General features: G+C 52.1%; 1 protein-coding gene across 5 annotated transcripts in view; it reads left to right on the top strand.

Moving 5' to 3' along the window:
- Nucleotides 1–16,697, top strand: part of LOC144673132 (E3 ubiquitin ligase RNF157-like) — an 80,089-nt gene that overhangs the window by 52,480 nt on the left and 10,912 nt on the right. For 2 of the 5 annotated variants that reach the window (XM_078535120.1, XM_078535119.1), the window contains exons 15-16: nucleotides 4,333–4,502; nucleotides 5,219–5,284. In XM_078535120.1, the coding sequence (XP_078391246.1) occupies nucleotides 4,333–4,502; nucleotides 5,219–5,284 (236 nt within the window). Of the gene's footprint in view, nucleotides 1–4,332; nucleotides 4,503–5,218; nucleotides 5,285–16,199; nucleotides 16,258–16,697 lie in introns of all 5 variants that reach the window. The other 3 variants (XM_078535118.1, XM_078535117.1, XM_078535122.1) reach the window with 3 other exon arrangements.

Raw genomic sequence — 16,697 nt, 5'->3', positions numbered from 1 at the left:
TAAGTCATTGATGTAAATCCTAAAAAGCTGAGGCCCCAATACAGATGTCATCACATCCTGCCAATCAGAAGACCCATTTATGCATACTCTCTGCTTTCTGCCAGCCAACCAATCTTCAATCCTTGCTGTTACTCCCTACACCATGCGCTTTTATTTTCCATAATAATCTTTGATGTGGCACCTTATCAAATGCCTTCTAGAAATCCAAGTACAGCACGTCTACAGGCTCCCCTTTATCCACTGTGCATGTTACTCCTTCAAAAAACTCCAATAAATTGGTTAAACATGATTTTCCTTTCACAAAACCAGGCTGACGGTTCTCAATAGTCTTGAGCTCTTCTAAGTGCCCAGCTATAACCTCCATAATGATCGATTATAATATCTTGCCCATGACAGACGTCAAGCTAACTGACCTATAGTTTCGTGTTTTCTGCCTCCCTCCCTTCTTGAATAGAGGGGTTATATTCGCTACTTTCCAATCTGATGAAACCTTTCCAGAATCTAGCGAATTTTGGAAAATTAACACCAGCTCATCAACTACCTCATTAGTCACCTCTTATAAGACCCTAGGATGTAGTCCATCGGGTCCTGGAGACTTGTCAGCCGCAGCTCCATCAATTTGCTCAGTACCATTTCCCTAGTGAATTCAATTTCACTGAGTTCCTTTCTCCCGTTCACCTCCTGATTTGCAACTATTACTGGAATGTTTTTTGTATCCACTATAGTGAATACAGAAGCAAAATCTTTGTTGTTTCTTCTGCCGTTTTCTTATTATCTACTATTAACTTCCCACTGTCGCTCTCCAAAGGACCACCCACTTACTTTACTTACTCTTTTCCTTTTTAAATACCTACAGAAACTCTTGCTATCCGTTTTTACATTTCTAGCTAGTTTCCTCTCATACTCTAATTTCTTTCTCCTGATTAACCTTTTAGTAATTCTCTGCCATTTGTTCTATTCTGTCCAATCATCTGTCCTGCCACTCATCTTTGCGGAGTTGTATGCTTTTTCTTACATCTGATGCTTTCCTTAACATCTTTAGTTAACCATGGATGGTGGATCATCCCCTTAGAGTTTTTCTTTATAGTGGGAATGTACTTACTCTGAATGCTCTGAAATATTCCCTTAAATGCCTGTCGCAGCTTCTCTATTGATCTATCCTCGAGCCTAGTTTCCCAGTTTACTTCAGCTAGCTCAGCTTTCATCACCACATAGTTGCCCTTATTTAAGTTTAAGATACTAGTCTAAGACCCGCTCTTCTCTCTTTCAAACTGGATGTAAAATTCAATCATATTGTGGTTGCTGCTACCTAGGGGTGCCTTTACTCTGAGGTCATTAGTCAATCCTGTCATGTTACACTATACCAAGTCTAACATAACCTACTCTCTGGTTGGTTCCAGAATGTGTTGCTCTAAGAAACTATCTCGAAAGCATTCTAAGAACTCCTCATCCAGGCTACTATTGCCAATCTGATTTTTCCACTTTATGTGTAGATTAAAATCACCCATGATTATTGCCGTCCCTTTATCACAAGCACAATATTTTCTCTTGAATATTCTCTTCTACTCAGTGGCTATGTTGTCAACCATGTTGGCTTGTTCTAACCATACTATGCTTTTCTAAGCATATTGTTAACACTTCCTTAATAATAGATTCCAGCATTTTCCCAATAACTGATGTTAGGCTAACTGGCCTCACTCCCTCCTTTCTTGAAAAGCGGAGTAATACTTGCCAACTTCCACTCCACAGAAACCCTTACCGAATCTAAGGAATTTTGGAAAATCATAGCGCATCCACTATCTCTGTAGCCGTCTCTTTTAGAATGCTAGGGTGTGGGCCATCACGTCCTGGGGATTTGTCAGATTTTAGTCCCTTATTTTCTCCAATACTTTTTCTCTGCTGATATTAATTTCCTCACTCTTTTTACCCCCTAGGCTACTGTGTATTTCTGTATGGAACTTGTGTCTTGCACTGTGAAGACAGACACAAAATATTTGTTCAATGTCTCTGCCATCTTCTCATTCCCCTGATAATTTCTCCTGTTTCTGCTTCAAATGGACCCCTCCCCACCGTGTACCCAGAGCGACCCCCACCGTGTGCACAGAGCGACCCCCACCGTGTGCCCAGAGCGACCCCCACCGTGTGCACAGAGCGACCCCCACCGTGTACCCAGAGCGACCCCCACCGTGTGCACAGAGCGACCCCCGCCGTGTACCCAGAGCGACCCCCGCCATGTACCCAGAGCGACCCCCACCGTGTGCACAGAGCGACCCCCACCGTGTGCACAGAGCGACCCCCACCGTGTGCACAGAGCGACCCCCACCGTGTGCACAGAGCGACCTCCACCGTGTACACAGAGCGACCCCCACCGTGTACACAGAGCGAACCCCACCGTGTACCCAGAGCGACCCCCACCGTGTGCCCAGAGCGACCCCCACCGTGTGCCCAGAGCGACCCCCACCGTGTACCCAGAGCGACCCCCACCGTGTACCCAGAGCGACCCCCACCGTGTACCCAGAGCGACCCCCACCGTGTACCCAGAGCGACCCCCGTGTACCCAGAGCGACCCCCACCGTGTACCCAGAGCGACCCCCACCGTGTACCCAGAGCGACCCCCACCGTGTACCCAGAGCGACCCCCACCGTGTACCCAGAGCGACCCCCCCCCCGCCGTGTGCACAGAGCGACCCCCACCGTGTACCCAGAGCGACCCCCACCGTGTACCCAGAGCGACCCCCACCGTGTGCACAGAGCGACCCCCACCGTGTACCCAGAGCGACCCCCACCGTGTACCCAGAGCGACCCCCACCGTGTGCACAGAGCGACCCCCACCGTGTGCACAGAGCGACCCCCACCGTGTACCCAGAGCGACCCCCACCGTGTACCCAGAGCGACCCCCACCGTGTACCCAGAGCGACCCCCACCGTGTACCCAGAGCGACCCCCACCGTGTACCCAGAGCGACCCCCGTGTGCACAGAGCGACCCCCACCGTGTACCCAGAGCGACCTCCACCGTGTTCCCAGAGCGACCCCCACCGTGTGCACAGAGCGACCCCCACCGTGTACCCAGAGCGACCCCCACCGTGTACACGGAGTGACCCTCCTGTGTATAGAGTCTTGTCCCCACCCTGGGGCGCTCTGTACGTTTGGAGCGATGATTGTGTTTCTGAAATAGTTATTTATCTCTGACTGCTCTGATCCTGCTGTCTCTCTCTCTCTATTTCTTTCTCTCTCTCAAATCCCTCTCTCTTTCCTTCTATCTCTTTCCCCCTTCTCCCACTCTCCCTTTCTCTCTCTCCCCATCTCTCTTTCCCCTTTCTCTCTATTCCTCCCTCTCTCTCCTTCTCCCTCTCTTCATCCCTCTCTCTTCCTCCCTCCCTCTCTCTCTTCTCCCTCTCTCTCTTCTCCTCTCTCTCTTCCCCCCTCTCTCTCTTCCCCCCTCTCTCTCTTCTCCTTTCTCTCCTTCCTCCTCTCTCTCTTTCCTCCTCTCTCTCTCTTCCCCCCCTCTTTCCCTCCCCCCTCTCTCTCTTTCCCTCTCTCCCCCCCTTTCTCTCTCCCTCCTCTCTCTCCCTTTCCTCCTCTCTTGCTCTTCCCCCCCTCTCTCTCTCCCCTCTTTCTCTCTTCCTTCCCTCCCTCTCTCTCTTTCTTCCACTCTCTCTCCGCACCTCTCTCTCTCTCCCTTTCCTCCTCTCTCTCTTTCCCCCTCTCTCTCTCCCCCCCTCTCTCCCCTTTCTCTCTCTTTTCCCCTTCTCTTTCTTCCTTCCCCTCCCTCTCTCTCTCTTCCCACCTCTCTTTCCCTCTCTCGAATCTCTCTCTTTCCCCTTCTCCCCTCTCCCTTTCTCTCTCTCCCTCTTTCTCTCCCTATTCCCATCTCTCTCTCCCCCTCTCTCTCTACATCTCCCCTTCTCTCTCTCTTCCTTCTCTACCCCTCTCTCGCTTTCTTCCTCCCTCTCTCTCTTCTCCTGTCTCCTTTTCCTCCTCTCTCTCTTTCCTTCCCCTCTCTCTTCCCCCCTCTCTCTCTCTTCCCCCCTCTCTCTCTTCCCCCCTCTCTCTCTTCCCCCCCTCTCTCTCTTCCCCCCCTCTCTCTCTTCCCCCTCTCTCTCTTCCCCTCTCTCTCTCTCTCTTCCCCTCTCTGTTTACCCCTCTCTCTCTCTCCCCTCACTCTCCCCCTCTCTCTCCCTCCCTCTCTCTCTTACCTCCTCTCTCTCTCTTTCCTCCTCTCTCTCTCCCTTTCCATCTCTCTCTCTCTCTTACCTCCTCTCTCTCTCTTTCCTCTCCCTTTCCATCTCTCTCTCTCTCTTTCCTCCTCTGTCTCTCTTTCCCTCTCTCTCAGATGCCAGCAGCAGTCTAGCACAGTCTGTGATGTCAATGACCTCCTCCCAGGTCAGTACCGACACCATCTCCTCGATGTCTGGTTCCTATGTGGCGACAGGAGCTGATGAGCGTTTGGATTGTGTTACTGATGACCATGTGCCACTGCCTGTGACAGAGGAGGATGTGGAGGTGAGGCTCCTTCAAGTTTCAGTCTTGCAACTGCTTGTCTTTGTCTCTTCTGGGTGTGAGTGTGAATGATTGTGGGGCTGCATTGGGAAGTGAGTGGAGGAAGGGATTGCGCTGTAAGCCATGTTCTGCTCACTGGCCGACTGTTCCAGGGGCTTGTGGCTGGATTCTCCACACCTGCAAAACTGTGAGTGACAAAGACCAGAATCAGCTGAAAGATTTCATCTGGAAACCTGAAGTCCAATAAATGTCAGAGAGAGAACGGAGTCTCTGGCCCCACCGTGTGGATACTGAGCACAGGACATAGTGAGGCCCATTCTGCTGATTACTGAATCGTGAGCCCCCGCACTCAAATAACGAGAGAATCCCAGCCCCGAGTAATGGGTGGACTGATTCTGCATCAGCTGGTGAGGTCAGCGTTTCCACACTGCTACCACTGACCATTACAGGGGAGAATGGCTCCTTTACCTCCAGTGTTGATATCTCAGCTATGTCAGAATTGAGCTGGGTCAGGTGTGTATCTCTGCAGGCAGCAGGACTAAGCTACTGCTTGTCTCTCAGTGAGAGGCCATGGGGTGGAGTTGGTGCTGTGGGCAGGAGTAGGGGCGTAGGTCTGAGAGAGCGATGGGGATCCAGTGCAGGGGAGAGCTGTTTGCCAGCTGCATGCAGTGTTTGGCATGACTCTACTGGGGCCTCACCTGCTCTCATCCTCTTTACAGGCACCACCAGCAGAGGCTGCGGACCCCATGTGTGTCACAACCCACCCTACAGATCAGGATGCTGAGGTAAGGCCGGGGACTTTTTTTAATTCATTCTCGGGACTTCACTGGCTGGGCCAGCATTTATTACCCATCCCTAATTGCCCCTTGAGAAGGTGGTGGTGAGCTGCCTTCTTGAATCGCTGCAGTCTATGTGGTGTAGGTACAGCCACAGTGCTGTTAGGGCGGGAGTTCCAGGATTTTGACCCAGCGACAGTGAAGGAACGGGCGATATATTTCCAAGTCAGGATGGTGAGTGACTTGGAGGGGAACTTCCAGGTGCTGGTGTTCCCATCTATCTGCTGCCCTTGTCCTTCTAGATGGTAGCGGTTGTGGGTTTGGAAGGTGCTGTCGAAGGAACCTTGGTGAGTTACTGCAGTGCATCTTGTAGATGGTACACACACTGCTGCTACTGTGTGTCGGTGGTGGAGGGAGTGAATGTTTGTGGATGTGGTGTCAATCAAGCGGCTGCTTTGTCCTGGATGGTGTCAAACTTCTTCAGTCTTGTGGGAGCTGCACTCATCCAGGCAAGTGGGGAGTATTCCATCACACTCCTGACTTGTGCCTTGTAGATTGTGGACAGACTTTGGGGAGTCGGGAGGTGAGTTACTCGCCACAGGATTCCTACCCTCTGCCCTGCTCTGGTAGCCACAGTATTTATATGGCTGGTCCAGTTCAGTTTCTGGTCAATGGTAACCCCCAGGATATTGATAGTGGGGGATTCATTGATGGTAATGACATTGAATATCAAGGGGAGATGGTTAGATTCTCTCTTGTTGGAGATGGTCATTGCCTGACACTTGTGTAGTCCGAATGTTACTTGCCATTTGTCAGCCCAAGCCTGGATATTGTCCAGGTCTTGCTGCATTTGGACTTGGAGTTTGGGAGGTATTGGAGTAAGGACATAGTAATAGGAAAAGGCCATTCAGCCCCTTGAGCATATCCTGCCATTCAGTGAGATGATGGCTGATCCGTAGCCTCGGGTAGGAGCTTTAGGTTGGTGTGCAGATGCGATGGGTGGGCCTGGGAACGGAGCGCTGCCCACGCTCGGCACCCGACTGCGATCTCTGATTAACGGCCAGCCAGCCAGCCAGCGTGAAGCAGGCACTGAAATGCTCAGCGCTGCCAGGGTGGAGGCAGGAGGAGGGTGAGCGCTGAAGTTGGTGCAAGCGTGGGGGTGGCGCAGAATGAAAGCTCCCTGAAGGCAGAGAGCTGCCTCAGGGAACTGAAGACTTCAAAAGTTTTAAATAAAGGTTTAAAATCAGAACAAACATGGTCCAAGCATCACAAACAATCACCTGAACATATACATTGTAAAAATTCTGTCCATGGATTTTTATTTTTTTATTCAGTAACAGAAACGTCATTCTTCCGTGGATGAGGTTTCCTGGAAAATCTAAAGGCCACCTGGCCAATTTGCCCGCCCGTGAACTGTAACATTAGATGGGCAACGAAAAATCTCCCTTAATTGTGCCATTAATGGGCTTAGCTGCCCTCATAACTGTCGGCGGGCACGCTTCTGAGTTTAGCACCTGCCAACTGAAATATCGTGAGAGTGCGCAATGACATCACAACGCTCACCCAACACCATCACGCAATGTTTTACACTCGAGTGGGTCAGGCACGATCCCACATACTGAGCTAAAAATTCTCTCTTTGCCCCATATCCCTGAATAGCTTTAGTTGTGAACATTCAAATTAGGAGCAGACCATGTTTTACAAACCCCGGTGGTAACGAAGATCTACCAATCTCAGATTTAAAATGAACATTGATCCAGAATCAATTCCCATTTGTGGAAGAGAGTTCCAAACTCCCCCCACCCTTTGTGTGTAGAAGCGTTTCCTAATCTCACTCCTCAAAGGTCTGGTTCTAATTTTTAGACACTGCCCCCTAGTCCTAGTCTCCCCAACCAGTGGAAATAGTTTCTCTCTATCTACCCTATCCATCCCCATTAACATCCTGAAAATTTCAGTCAACTGCACAACCAACTGATCAGATCTCAGCTTTGCAGTCCTCCCACATCCAGTTGTGAAATCGTGGAGGACAATTAAACAAATCATTGGAGGAGGAGGCTCCACAAATATCCCCCTCCTCACTGATGGGGGAGCCCAGCACATTAGTTTTAGGGGAAACAGAGCAATTGGCTGACTGGGCCAGTTGTAGAATCCCCTTGCGAAAGGTGACCATGGTGCAGTCACTGCTGGAGGTGCTCACAGACCCTTGCAATGTCTTTATTAAAGTTTTGACCAATATCCCTGACAGTTCAAGCTAACAGCACAGCCTTGCAGTGTGGGTTAGGAGAATGCCTGAGCTGAGAGCACAATGTGCAGTCCAATGGCCGAAGCTGCTGCCAATTGGTCAAGTGGAGTGGGGCGGAGGTGGGTGAGGTTTCAGATGGCCAATGAGAGAACTACACACTAGCCATTCAAGTGGTGGCCAGCACTGTCCTGCATGCATGAAGGGGCCTTCACACTTAACCAAGAGAGGCTCTTAAGACAGACATGCTAACCCATGCATCTCTCTCTTTGATCCTGCAGGATCATGCAGCCTGGTGATTTAGCGAATGACTCATGGCTTACAGAGAGCAGAGAAGAAGAAGAGAGCGGCGGAGGCGCCTGGCTTGGCAAAGGGAGGAGCACCTTGCTCAAGATGAAGGGGTGACAGGGCCTGTTGCATACAGAGCTGATGATCCACAGCGAGTCGTTGCTTGTCGGTGCTTCGTTAGACCCAGGTCTATAGACAGCGCCTATCATTCCTGCAGATGACTGAGAACCAGTGTCGCCGAAGACTGCGCCACGGGGACATGGAGGGCATCCACTGCCAGTGGCTGTGAAAGTGACCACGGCGCTCTGTTTTTACACCAGTAGCTCCTTCCAGGGCTCCACAGGTGATCTGTGCAGGATCTCACAACCCTCTACACACAAGTGTTTCCAGGAGGTCATCAACACCATCTTTGTGAAGCCACAGAACTTTGTGCGTTTTGCCCGGGATCAGGAATGTCAGAAAGCAAGAGCACTGGGATTTGCACAGAGCTCGGGTTTCCCACAGGTGCAGGGTGCCATCCACTGCCTTCACATGGCGCTTAGATCCCCCTGGCAACAAGCGATCAACTACATCAACCACAAGGGCTTCCACTCGCTGAGTGTTTAGCTAGTGTGTGACCACCACAAACACATCCCGCAGGTCTGCACATGATTCCCAAGGAATGTCCATGATTCCTACATCTTTAGTGTGTCTCAGATCCCTGACATCTTCCTGGGTCCAGAGAGGCTGCAGGGTTGGCTCCTTGCGGACAAGGGTTACCCACAGAGGGCGTAGCTGATGATGCCCATGCAGCGGCTTCAGACTGCAACAAAGTGACGGTATAACAAGGTTCATGCCAAGACCCGGATGTTGGTAGAGTAAACGATAGGCATCTTGAAAATGAGGTTCCGGTGCCACCACAGGTCTGGTGGAATCTACAATACACTCCCCAGAGGGTGACGTGCATCATCGTCGCTTGCTGCTCAACCTGGCCCTCCAAAGAGGGGGAACTTGGCTGAGGAGGAGATGGAGCAGCTGCACGTCTCTTCCAATGAGAAGGATGTGGAAGGCGATGATGATGATGAGGTCCTGGAAGGAGAGGATGCTGGTGATGAGGCCATCGCACTGACCAGACGAGGCAGGCACGCTCATGCAGGATGATGATGAGATGCAGTGAGGACAGTCCTGACATCCTCACCTTGCTTCTTCTGAACGTTTGACTCCTGTGTGGCTGATGGCAGCGCACATACTCTCAGTGCTCAGGCTCATGTTATGGAGACACAGCGGAGACCCTAATAGTTGCTAGATTCCAGGAGGATGATGACAACATGCAGTGAGGACTCTCCATAGATCTTCAATTTGCCTCTGTGAATGTCTGACTCCTGTCTGGCTGAGGGTAGCTCACTTGCACTCTGTGATCAGGGTCATATCATAGAGACGCAGCTGTGAAACTTTAAAAGCACCTGACCCTTTGTCAGCCTTCAGCACCTGACCCCTTCAGGAGCACTGTGTCACCCGTCACAGATGCTGAAGAGATAGGAGGTCAGCCCCACCTCAAAGGTGCTGAGAGCACACGGAGAGAATGATGGAACCCTGTGACGCCTGACAGTGACATTCTGGCAGCAATGACCAGCACCATCGAGGCGCAGGTATCAGTAATGTGTCCAGTGAGTGTGAAGCTGGGCCTTCACTCTACTCTGAAGGTTACACACTGCACAGGGAAGAGGCCCTGGACTGAGACACCTGCCTTTGTCTTGGGCAGGAACCAAAGTTTCAAATTTCAGTTACACGAAAACTGCTCATCAGAACAAGGAGCCATTGGCAGGGAGATATTCTTCGGACTTTATTTACACAAGTGAACATTATGTACAAGTGAATAACGCCCATGCCCAGGCTGTGCAACTACATCTTCTTAACCTTCCTAACCCAGCCGCTACATCTTGGTGCTCCCCGGACATCCACGGCGGAGGTGGGGGCAGCCTGCTGACTGTGACGCCCTGCCTGTGATGACCTTGACAGGCGTCCTCTGGAGGGCGGAGACCTGGAGGGCCCGGCCTGCTTTCGGGGTCCTGCTGTGTGGCAGTGGCCCCCTCCTCGGCCTGTGGAGCTGGAGTTGCTGAGGTCAATGAAGAGGGGATTCGGATGGGCCGGACAGTCCCAGAGTCACCTGGGTGGATGGCCCCGGGGTATGCACCTGCTGAACCTCCTCCCTATGGGTGTCCGAGGGCCCCTGGCTGACTCCTCGAGGAGCAGGAGTAGCTGGAGTGAGATTGAGTGGCCCAGCACCCCTCTCACGTACACACTGTTGGAGGCCAACTATGGTATCAGCAATGGAGTTCAGCCTGCGCAGCAGTGCAGGAGCAATGCTCTGGACCAAGGTTTCCATGGCAGCCGCCATCCTACCAGTGTTGACCTTGGTGCGTTGACATGCCAACGCTATCACCTCAGTCTGAATGTGGACAGACTCCTCCATTGTGCCTTGCAATCTGAGGAGTGCAGCGGACATCCCTTCCTGATGTTCCCGAGCTTGCTTTGCAGCTCCAGCAACTGTGACACGACCGAGTCCAGAGGCTCCTCATCTGACTCGGACTCAGCAGATTTCTGGCCTCCAGCAGCCCTCTGAGTGCCATAAAGCTGGGAAGTCCCTGCCCCCACCTGCTGTGGATCAGACAGCGCGATGTGCTCATCAGATTGTGAGCCCGAGGCTACTCTAGAACTAGGTCCCACTGAGATGTGTGTCTCTGCGCTGGTGGAGGGTGTGGGTGACACTGTGACGGGTCTTCAATTAGGGTGTCATCAGATTCTTCTTCTGAGGTGTCTTCGCAGCTTGAGTCAAGGACCTGGGTCGAGGACCCCTCGGCTGCTTCCCAGATGTGCCTGTGAGAGCAAGGAGAGATAATCAGTGCATGGCCGGGGACTGCGGAACAGGGGAACTCACTCACTGCATTGGTTGTCTGATGGATGTTGTACTGCTGGATCCTCACTTGGTTGAGCACCACTGACCTCACCGTCAGCACAGGAATGGTCCAGATCGACCCCGGCCAGCTGGATGACTCTATTTGCAAAGTCTGTGAGGACCTTGATGTCAGGCATTCCTCCTCCAGTCTGCAACCTCTCCCTTTTGTTGGGTTTATGAGTGTTTGAGTCGAGAGTGATGAGAAGAGTGACTTACCCTGGTGGAATGGAGGAGATCATTCATCCTCTTTGGGCACTGGGTGGCTGTCCTCTGTTGCAGGGCGTTGGCGCTGACCACCACTGCCACCGCCTCTCATGCTGGATTGGTGGCCTTGCTTGCTGGTCTTCACCCTGAGCGGGAATGGAGGACTTCCCGGTGGGTCTCCACTGCATCCAGTAGGTGCCCGAGGGAGACGTTGCTGAATTTGGGGGCAGCACGTTTCCTCTCTTTGACAGCCACGACTTTACAGCAGGTTCTGACCCCTCAGAGAGTGTTAGCTCTGTGTAGGGGCACCTTTCAAAATGGTGCCCAGATTACTGAGGTGACGGCAGGGCGGGCAAATCGGAGGCTGCCCTGCCAGTGATCCGGTTTGTTTCCCGGGAATGCATTATTAATGAGGCAGGACACACCGGGAATGGGACGATACGGCGCGAATACCCGCCATTGCGGCCAGCGGGTAAAACGTCCTTTTTCTCACCCGCTACCGTGGTTTGTGCAAATCTGTGACGATTCTTCCCTTGTGCTCCAGAACTTACCGCGCCCCTAGCCAAGCTGTTCCAGTACAGCTACAACACTGGCATCTACCCAGCTATGTGGAAAATTGCCCAGGTACGTCCTGTACACAAAAAGCAGGACAAATCCAACCTGACCAATTACCGCCCCATCAGTCTACTCTCAATCATCAGTAAAGTAATGGAAGGTGTCGTCGACAGTGCTATCAAGCAGCACTTATCAGCAATAACCTGCTCACTGACGCCCAGTTTGGGTTCTGCCAGGGCCACTCAGCTCCTGACCTCATTACAGCCTTGGTTCAAACATGGACAAAAGAGCTGAACTCCCAAGGTGAGGTGAGAGTGATGGCCCTTGACATCAAGGCAGCATTTGACCAAGTGTGGCATCAAGGAGCCCTAGCAAAACTGGAGTCAATGGGAATCGGGGGGGGAAAGCTTTCCACTGGTTGGAGTCATACCCAGCACAAAGCAAGATAGTTGTGGTTGTTGGAGGTCAATCATCTCAGCTCCAGGACATCACTGCAGGAGTTCCTCAGGGTAGTGTCCTCGGCCCAACCATCTTCAGCTGTTTCATCAATGCTCTTCCTTCCATCATCTGGTCAGAAGTGGGGATGTTCGCTGATGATTGCACAATGTTCAGCACCATTCACGACTCCTGAGATACTGAAGCAGTCCATGTCCAAATGCAGCAAGACCTGGACAATATCCAGACTTGGGCTGACAAGTGGCAAGTAACATTCATGCCACACAAGTGCCAGGCAATGACCATCTCCAACAAGAGAGAATCTAACCATCTTTCCTTGATATTCAATGGCATTACCATTGCTGAACCCCCCACTATCAACATAGAAACATAGAAAATAGGAGCAGGGGTAGGTCATTTGACCCTTTGAGTCTGCTCCGACATTCAATATGATCATGGCTGATCCTGTATGTCAACACCATACTCTCGCTCTCTCCCCATACCCCTTGATGCCTTCAGAGTCCGGAAATCTATTTCCTTCTTAAATATATTCAGTGACTTGGTCTCCACAGCCTCTGTGATAGAGAATTCCACAGGTTCACCACCCTCTGAGTGAAGAAGTTTCTCCTCATCTCAGTCCTAAATGGTCTACCCCGCATCTGGAGATTGAGACCCCTTGTTCTAGACCCCCCCAGCCAGAGGAAACATCATCCCTGCATCCAGTCTGTCCAGCCCTGTCAGAATTTTATATGTTTCAATGAGATTCCCTCTCATTCTTCTAAACCCCAGTGAATACAGGGCCTAGTCGGCCCAACCTCTCCTCATACAACAATCCTGCCATCCCAGGAATCAGTTTGGTGAACCTTCACTGCACTCCCTCTATGGCAAGTATATCTTTCTTAGGTAAGGAGACCAAAACTGCGCACAATACTCCAGGTGTGGTCTCTCTAAGGCCCTGTACAGCTGCAGTAAGACATTCTTGATCCTGTGCTCAAGTCCTCTCGCAATGAAGGTCAACATACCATTTGCCTTCTCAACTGCTTGCTGCACCTCCATGCTTGCTTTCAGTGTTTGGTGTACAAGGACACCCAGGTCCCTTTGTACATCAACATTTCCCGATTTATCACCATTTAAATAATACTCTGCCATTCTGTTTTTCCTACCAAAGTGGATAACTTCACACTTATCCACGTTACACTGCATCTGCCATGTATTTGCCCACTCACTCAACCTGCCTAAATCACCTTGAAGCCTCTTAACCCCCTCCTCACCGCTCACATTCCCACCAAGTTTCATGTTGTCAGCAAACTTGGAAATATTACATTTGGTTACCTCACCCAAATCATTGATATATATTGTGAATAGCTGGGGCACAAGCACTGATCGCTGAGATACCCCAGTAGTCACTGCCTGCCACTCTGAAAAAGACCCATTTATTCCTACTGTCTGCTAACCAATTCTCAATCCATGTCAATATATTACCTCCAATCCCATGTGCTTTAATTTTACACACTAACCTCTTATGTGGGACCTAATCAAAAGCTTTCTGAAAATTCAAATACACCACATCCACTGGTTCTCCCATATCTATTCTGCTAGTTACATCCTGGGGGGTTACCATTGACCAGAAACTGAACTGGACTAGCCATATAAATACTGTGGCTACAAGAGTAGGTCAGAGCCTAGGAATCCTGCGGTGAGTAACTCACCTCCTGACTCCCCAAAGCCTGTCCGCCATCTATAAGGCACAAGACAGGAGTGTGATGGAATACTCCCCACTTGCCTGGATGAGTGCAGCTCCAACAACACTCAAGAAGCTTAACACCATCCAGGACAAAGCAGCCCGCTTGATTGACACCCTATGCACAAACATTCACTCCCTCCACCACCGACGCACAGTAGCAGCAGTGTGTACCATCTGCAAGATGCACTACAGTAACTCAACAAGGCTCCTTAGACAGCACCTTCCAAACCCATGACCACTACCATCTAGAAGGACAAGGGCAGCAGATAGATGGGAACACCACCACCACCTGGAAGTTCCCCTCCAAGTCACTAACCATCCTGACTTGGAAATATATCGCCGTTCCTTCACTGTCGCTAGGTCAAAATCCTGGAACTCCCTCCCTAACAGCACTGTGGGTGTACCTACATCACATGGACTGCAGCAGTTCAAGAAGGCAGCTCACCACCACCTTCTCAAGGGCAATTAGGGATGGGCAATAAATGCTGGCCCAGCCAGCGAAGCCCACATCCCGTGAATGAATAAAAAAACACATGCATAGGCATCCCGCTGTCCACTGCTTTGATCACCTCTTCAAAAAAATTTGATCAGGTTCATCAGGCATGACCTGCCCTTTACAAATCCACACTGGCTCTCTCTGATCAGCTGAACATTTTCAAGGTGTTCAGCCATCTTATCCTTAATTATAGACTCTCGTAATTACCCAACAACAGATCTTAGAGGGTTGGAATTGGGTGGGATGGGTTCGAGTCACAGGTTTTGGAGTGGAGGGTTTTGGAGTGGGGGGGTGGTTTGGATTGAACGGTTTTTAAAGAGGGGGGTTAGAGTGGTGGGGTTGGAGTGGGATTTTTTGGGTTGTTGGAGTCGGGTGGTTTGGAGCAGGGTTTTTGGGAGGGTTAGAGTGGGGGGTGGGGTGGGTGGATTTGGAGTTGGATTCGGGAGTGTGGAGTCAGAGGTTTGGAGTGGGGCTTTTTGGGGGGTTTGGAGTGGGGCTTTTTGGGGGGTTTGGAGTGGGGCTTTTTGGGGGGTTTGGAGTGAGGATTTTTGGGAGGATTGGAGTGGGCTTTTTGGGGGGTTTGGAGTGGGGCTTTTTGGGGGGTTTGGAGTGGGGCTTTTTGGGGGGTTTGGAGGGGGGCTTTTTGGGGGGTTTGGAGTGGGGCTTTTTGGGGGGTTTGGAGTGGGGCTTTTTGGGAGATTTGGAGTGGGAGTTTTGTCGGGGTTTGGAGTGGGGGTTTTGGGGTGGGGGTTTTTGGGGGCTTTGGGGTGGGGGTTTTGTGGGGGCTTTGGAGTGGGGGTTTTGTGGGGGGTTTGGAGTGGGGCTTTTGTGGGGGGTTTGGAGTGGGGCTTTTGTGGGGGGTTTGTAGTGGGGCTTTTGTGGGGGTTTTGGAGTGGGGATTTTGTGGGGGTTTTGGAGTGGGGGTTTTTGGGGCGTTTGGAGTGGGGTTTTTTGGGGGGTTTGGAGTGGGGTTTTTCGGGGGCATGGAGTTGGGGAGTGGAGTGGTAGGGGTTAGAGTGGCGGAGTTGGAGTCAAGGGTTTTTGGAGTGAGGTTTTTGGGGTGTTGGAGTCGGGCGCGGTTAGAGTCAGCGGGGGTTGGGGTCGGCAGGGGTTAGGGTGGGCGGGGGTTAGAGTCAGCGGGGGTTGTGTTTGGGGGGGTTGGAGTCCGAGGAGATTGGGGTCGGCGGGGGTTGGGGTCGGGGGGGTTTAGAATCGGCGGGGGTTGTGTTTGGGGGGGGTTGGGGTCCGGGGGTTGTGTTTGGGGGGGGTTGGGGTCCGGGGGTTGTGTTTGGGGGGGTGTTGGGGTCTGGGGCTTGTGTTTGGGGGGTTGGGGTCTGGGGGTTGTGTTTGGGGGGGTTGGGGTCCAGGGGTTGTGTTTGGGGGGGTTGGGGTCCGGAGGTTGTGTTTGGGGGGGGGGGTTGGGGTCCGGGGGTTGTGTTTGGTGGGTTTGGGGTCCGGGAGTTGTGTTTGGGGGGTTTGGGGTTCGGGGGTTGTGTTTGGGGGGTTGTGTTTGGGGGGTTGGGGTTTGGGTCGGCGGGGGTTTTGGTTGAGGTGGGGTTGGGGTTGTGTTTGGGGGGTTGGAGTCGGAGGGGGTGGTGTCAGGGGGGGGGGGTTGTGTTGGGGGGGGGGGTTGGTGTCCGGGAGGTGGTGTCGGGGGGGGGGGGGGGGGGTTGTGTTGGTGCGGGGTGGGGTTGGGGGGTTTGTGTGTCGGGGGGGGGGGGGGGGGTGTTGTGTTTCAGGGGGCTTGTGTCGGGGGGGTTGTGTGTTTGTGGGGGGAGGGGGGGTTGTGTGTCGGGGCGGGGGGGTTGTGTGTCGGGGCGGGGGGGTTGTGTGTCGGGGCGGGGGTGGGTGTTGTGTTTCAGGGGGCTTGTGTGTCGGGGGGGTTGTGTGTTTGGGGGGGGGGGTGTTGTGTGTCAGGGGGGGGGGGGCGGGGTTGTGTGTCGGGGGGAGCGGCTGTGTGTCGGGGTGGGGGGAGTTTGTGTATTTGGGGAGTGTGTCCAATGATGTCACTGTCCTGTCTGTTTCCAGGGGAACGCGGTTAGTGAGGAAGTTTCCGCATCGACTGAGGTGGAATCGGAGAGTGATGGTAAAAACTGTTCATCCCCCCCTCTTATAGAATGGTTCAGTCAGCAGGATGACCTCACCACCACCTTCATAAAGGCACCGGAATTAGACTATAAATTAACCCAATCAAATAGAAATTTAAGCAAAACCCTGCGGATGCTGGAAATCTGAAACAAAAATAGCTGGAAAAACTCCGCAGGTCTGACAGGGTCTGTGGGGAGGAAGAGTTAATGTTTCGGGTCCATCTGACTCTCCGTCAGGGGCACAAATAGAAATTGATTTGGTTTGGGGGGGATTTGCTATTGGATGTTATCAGCTGGAACAAGCAGCCAATCATTGATTGCGATATTGCACCATGTGACCTTCACACCTGCAATTCCCGGCATCGTTGGCCAATCACGAAGTAGCATCATGTCCCAGATTGGCAGCAGGGGGGGTCCACAAAACAACTTAGACCCTCCC

The sequence above is a fragment of the Cetorhinus maximus genome, unplaced genomic scaffold (assembly GCF_964194155.1).
Source record: "Cetorhinus maximus unplaced genomic scaffold, sCetMax3.hap1.1 HAP1_SCAFFOLD_298, whole genome shotgun sequence".
Taxonomy (NCBI): domain Eukaryota; kingdom Metazoa; phylum Chordata; class Chondrichthyes; order Lamniformes; family Cetorhinidae; genus Cetorhinus; species Cetorhinus maximus.
The sequence above is the reverse complement of the archived record's forward strand: the minus strand, read 5'-3'. Positions and strand labels throughout refer to the sequence as shown.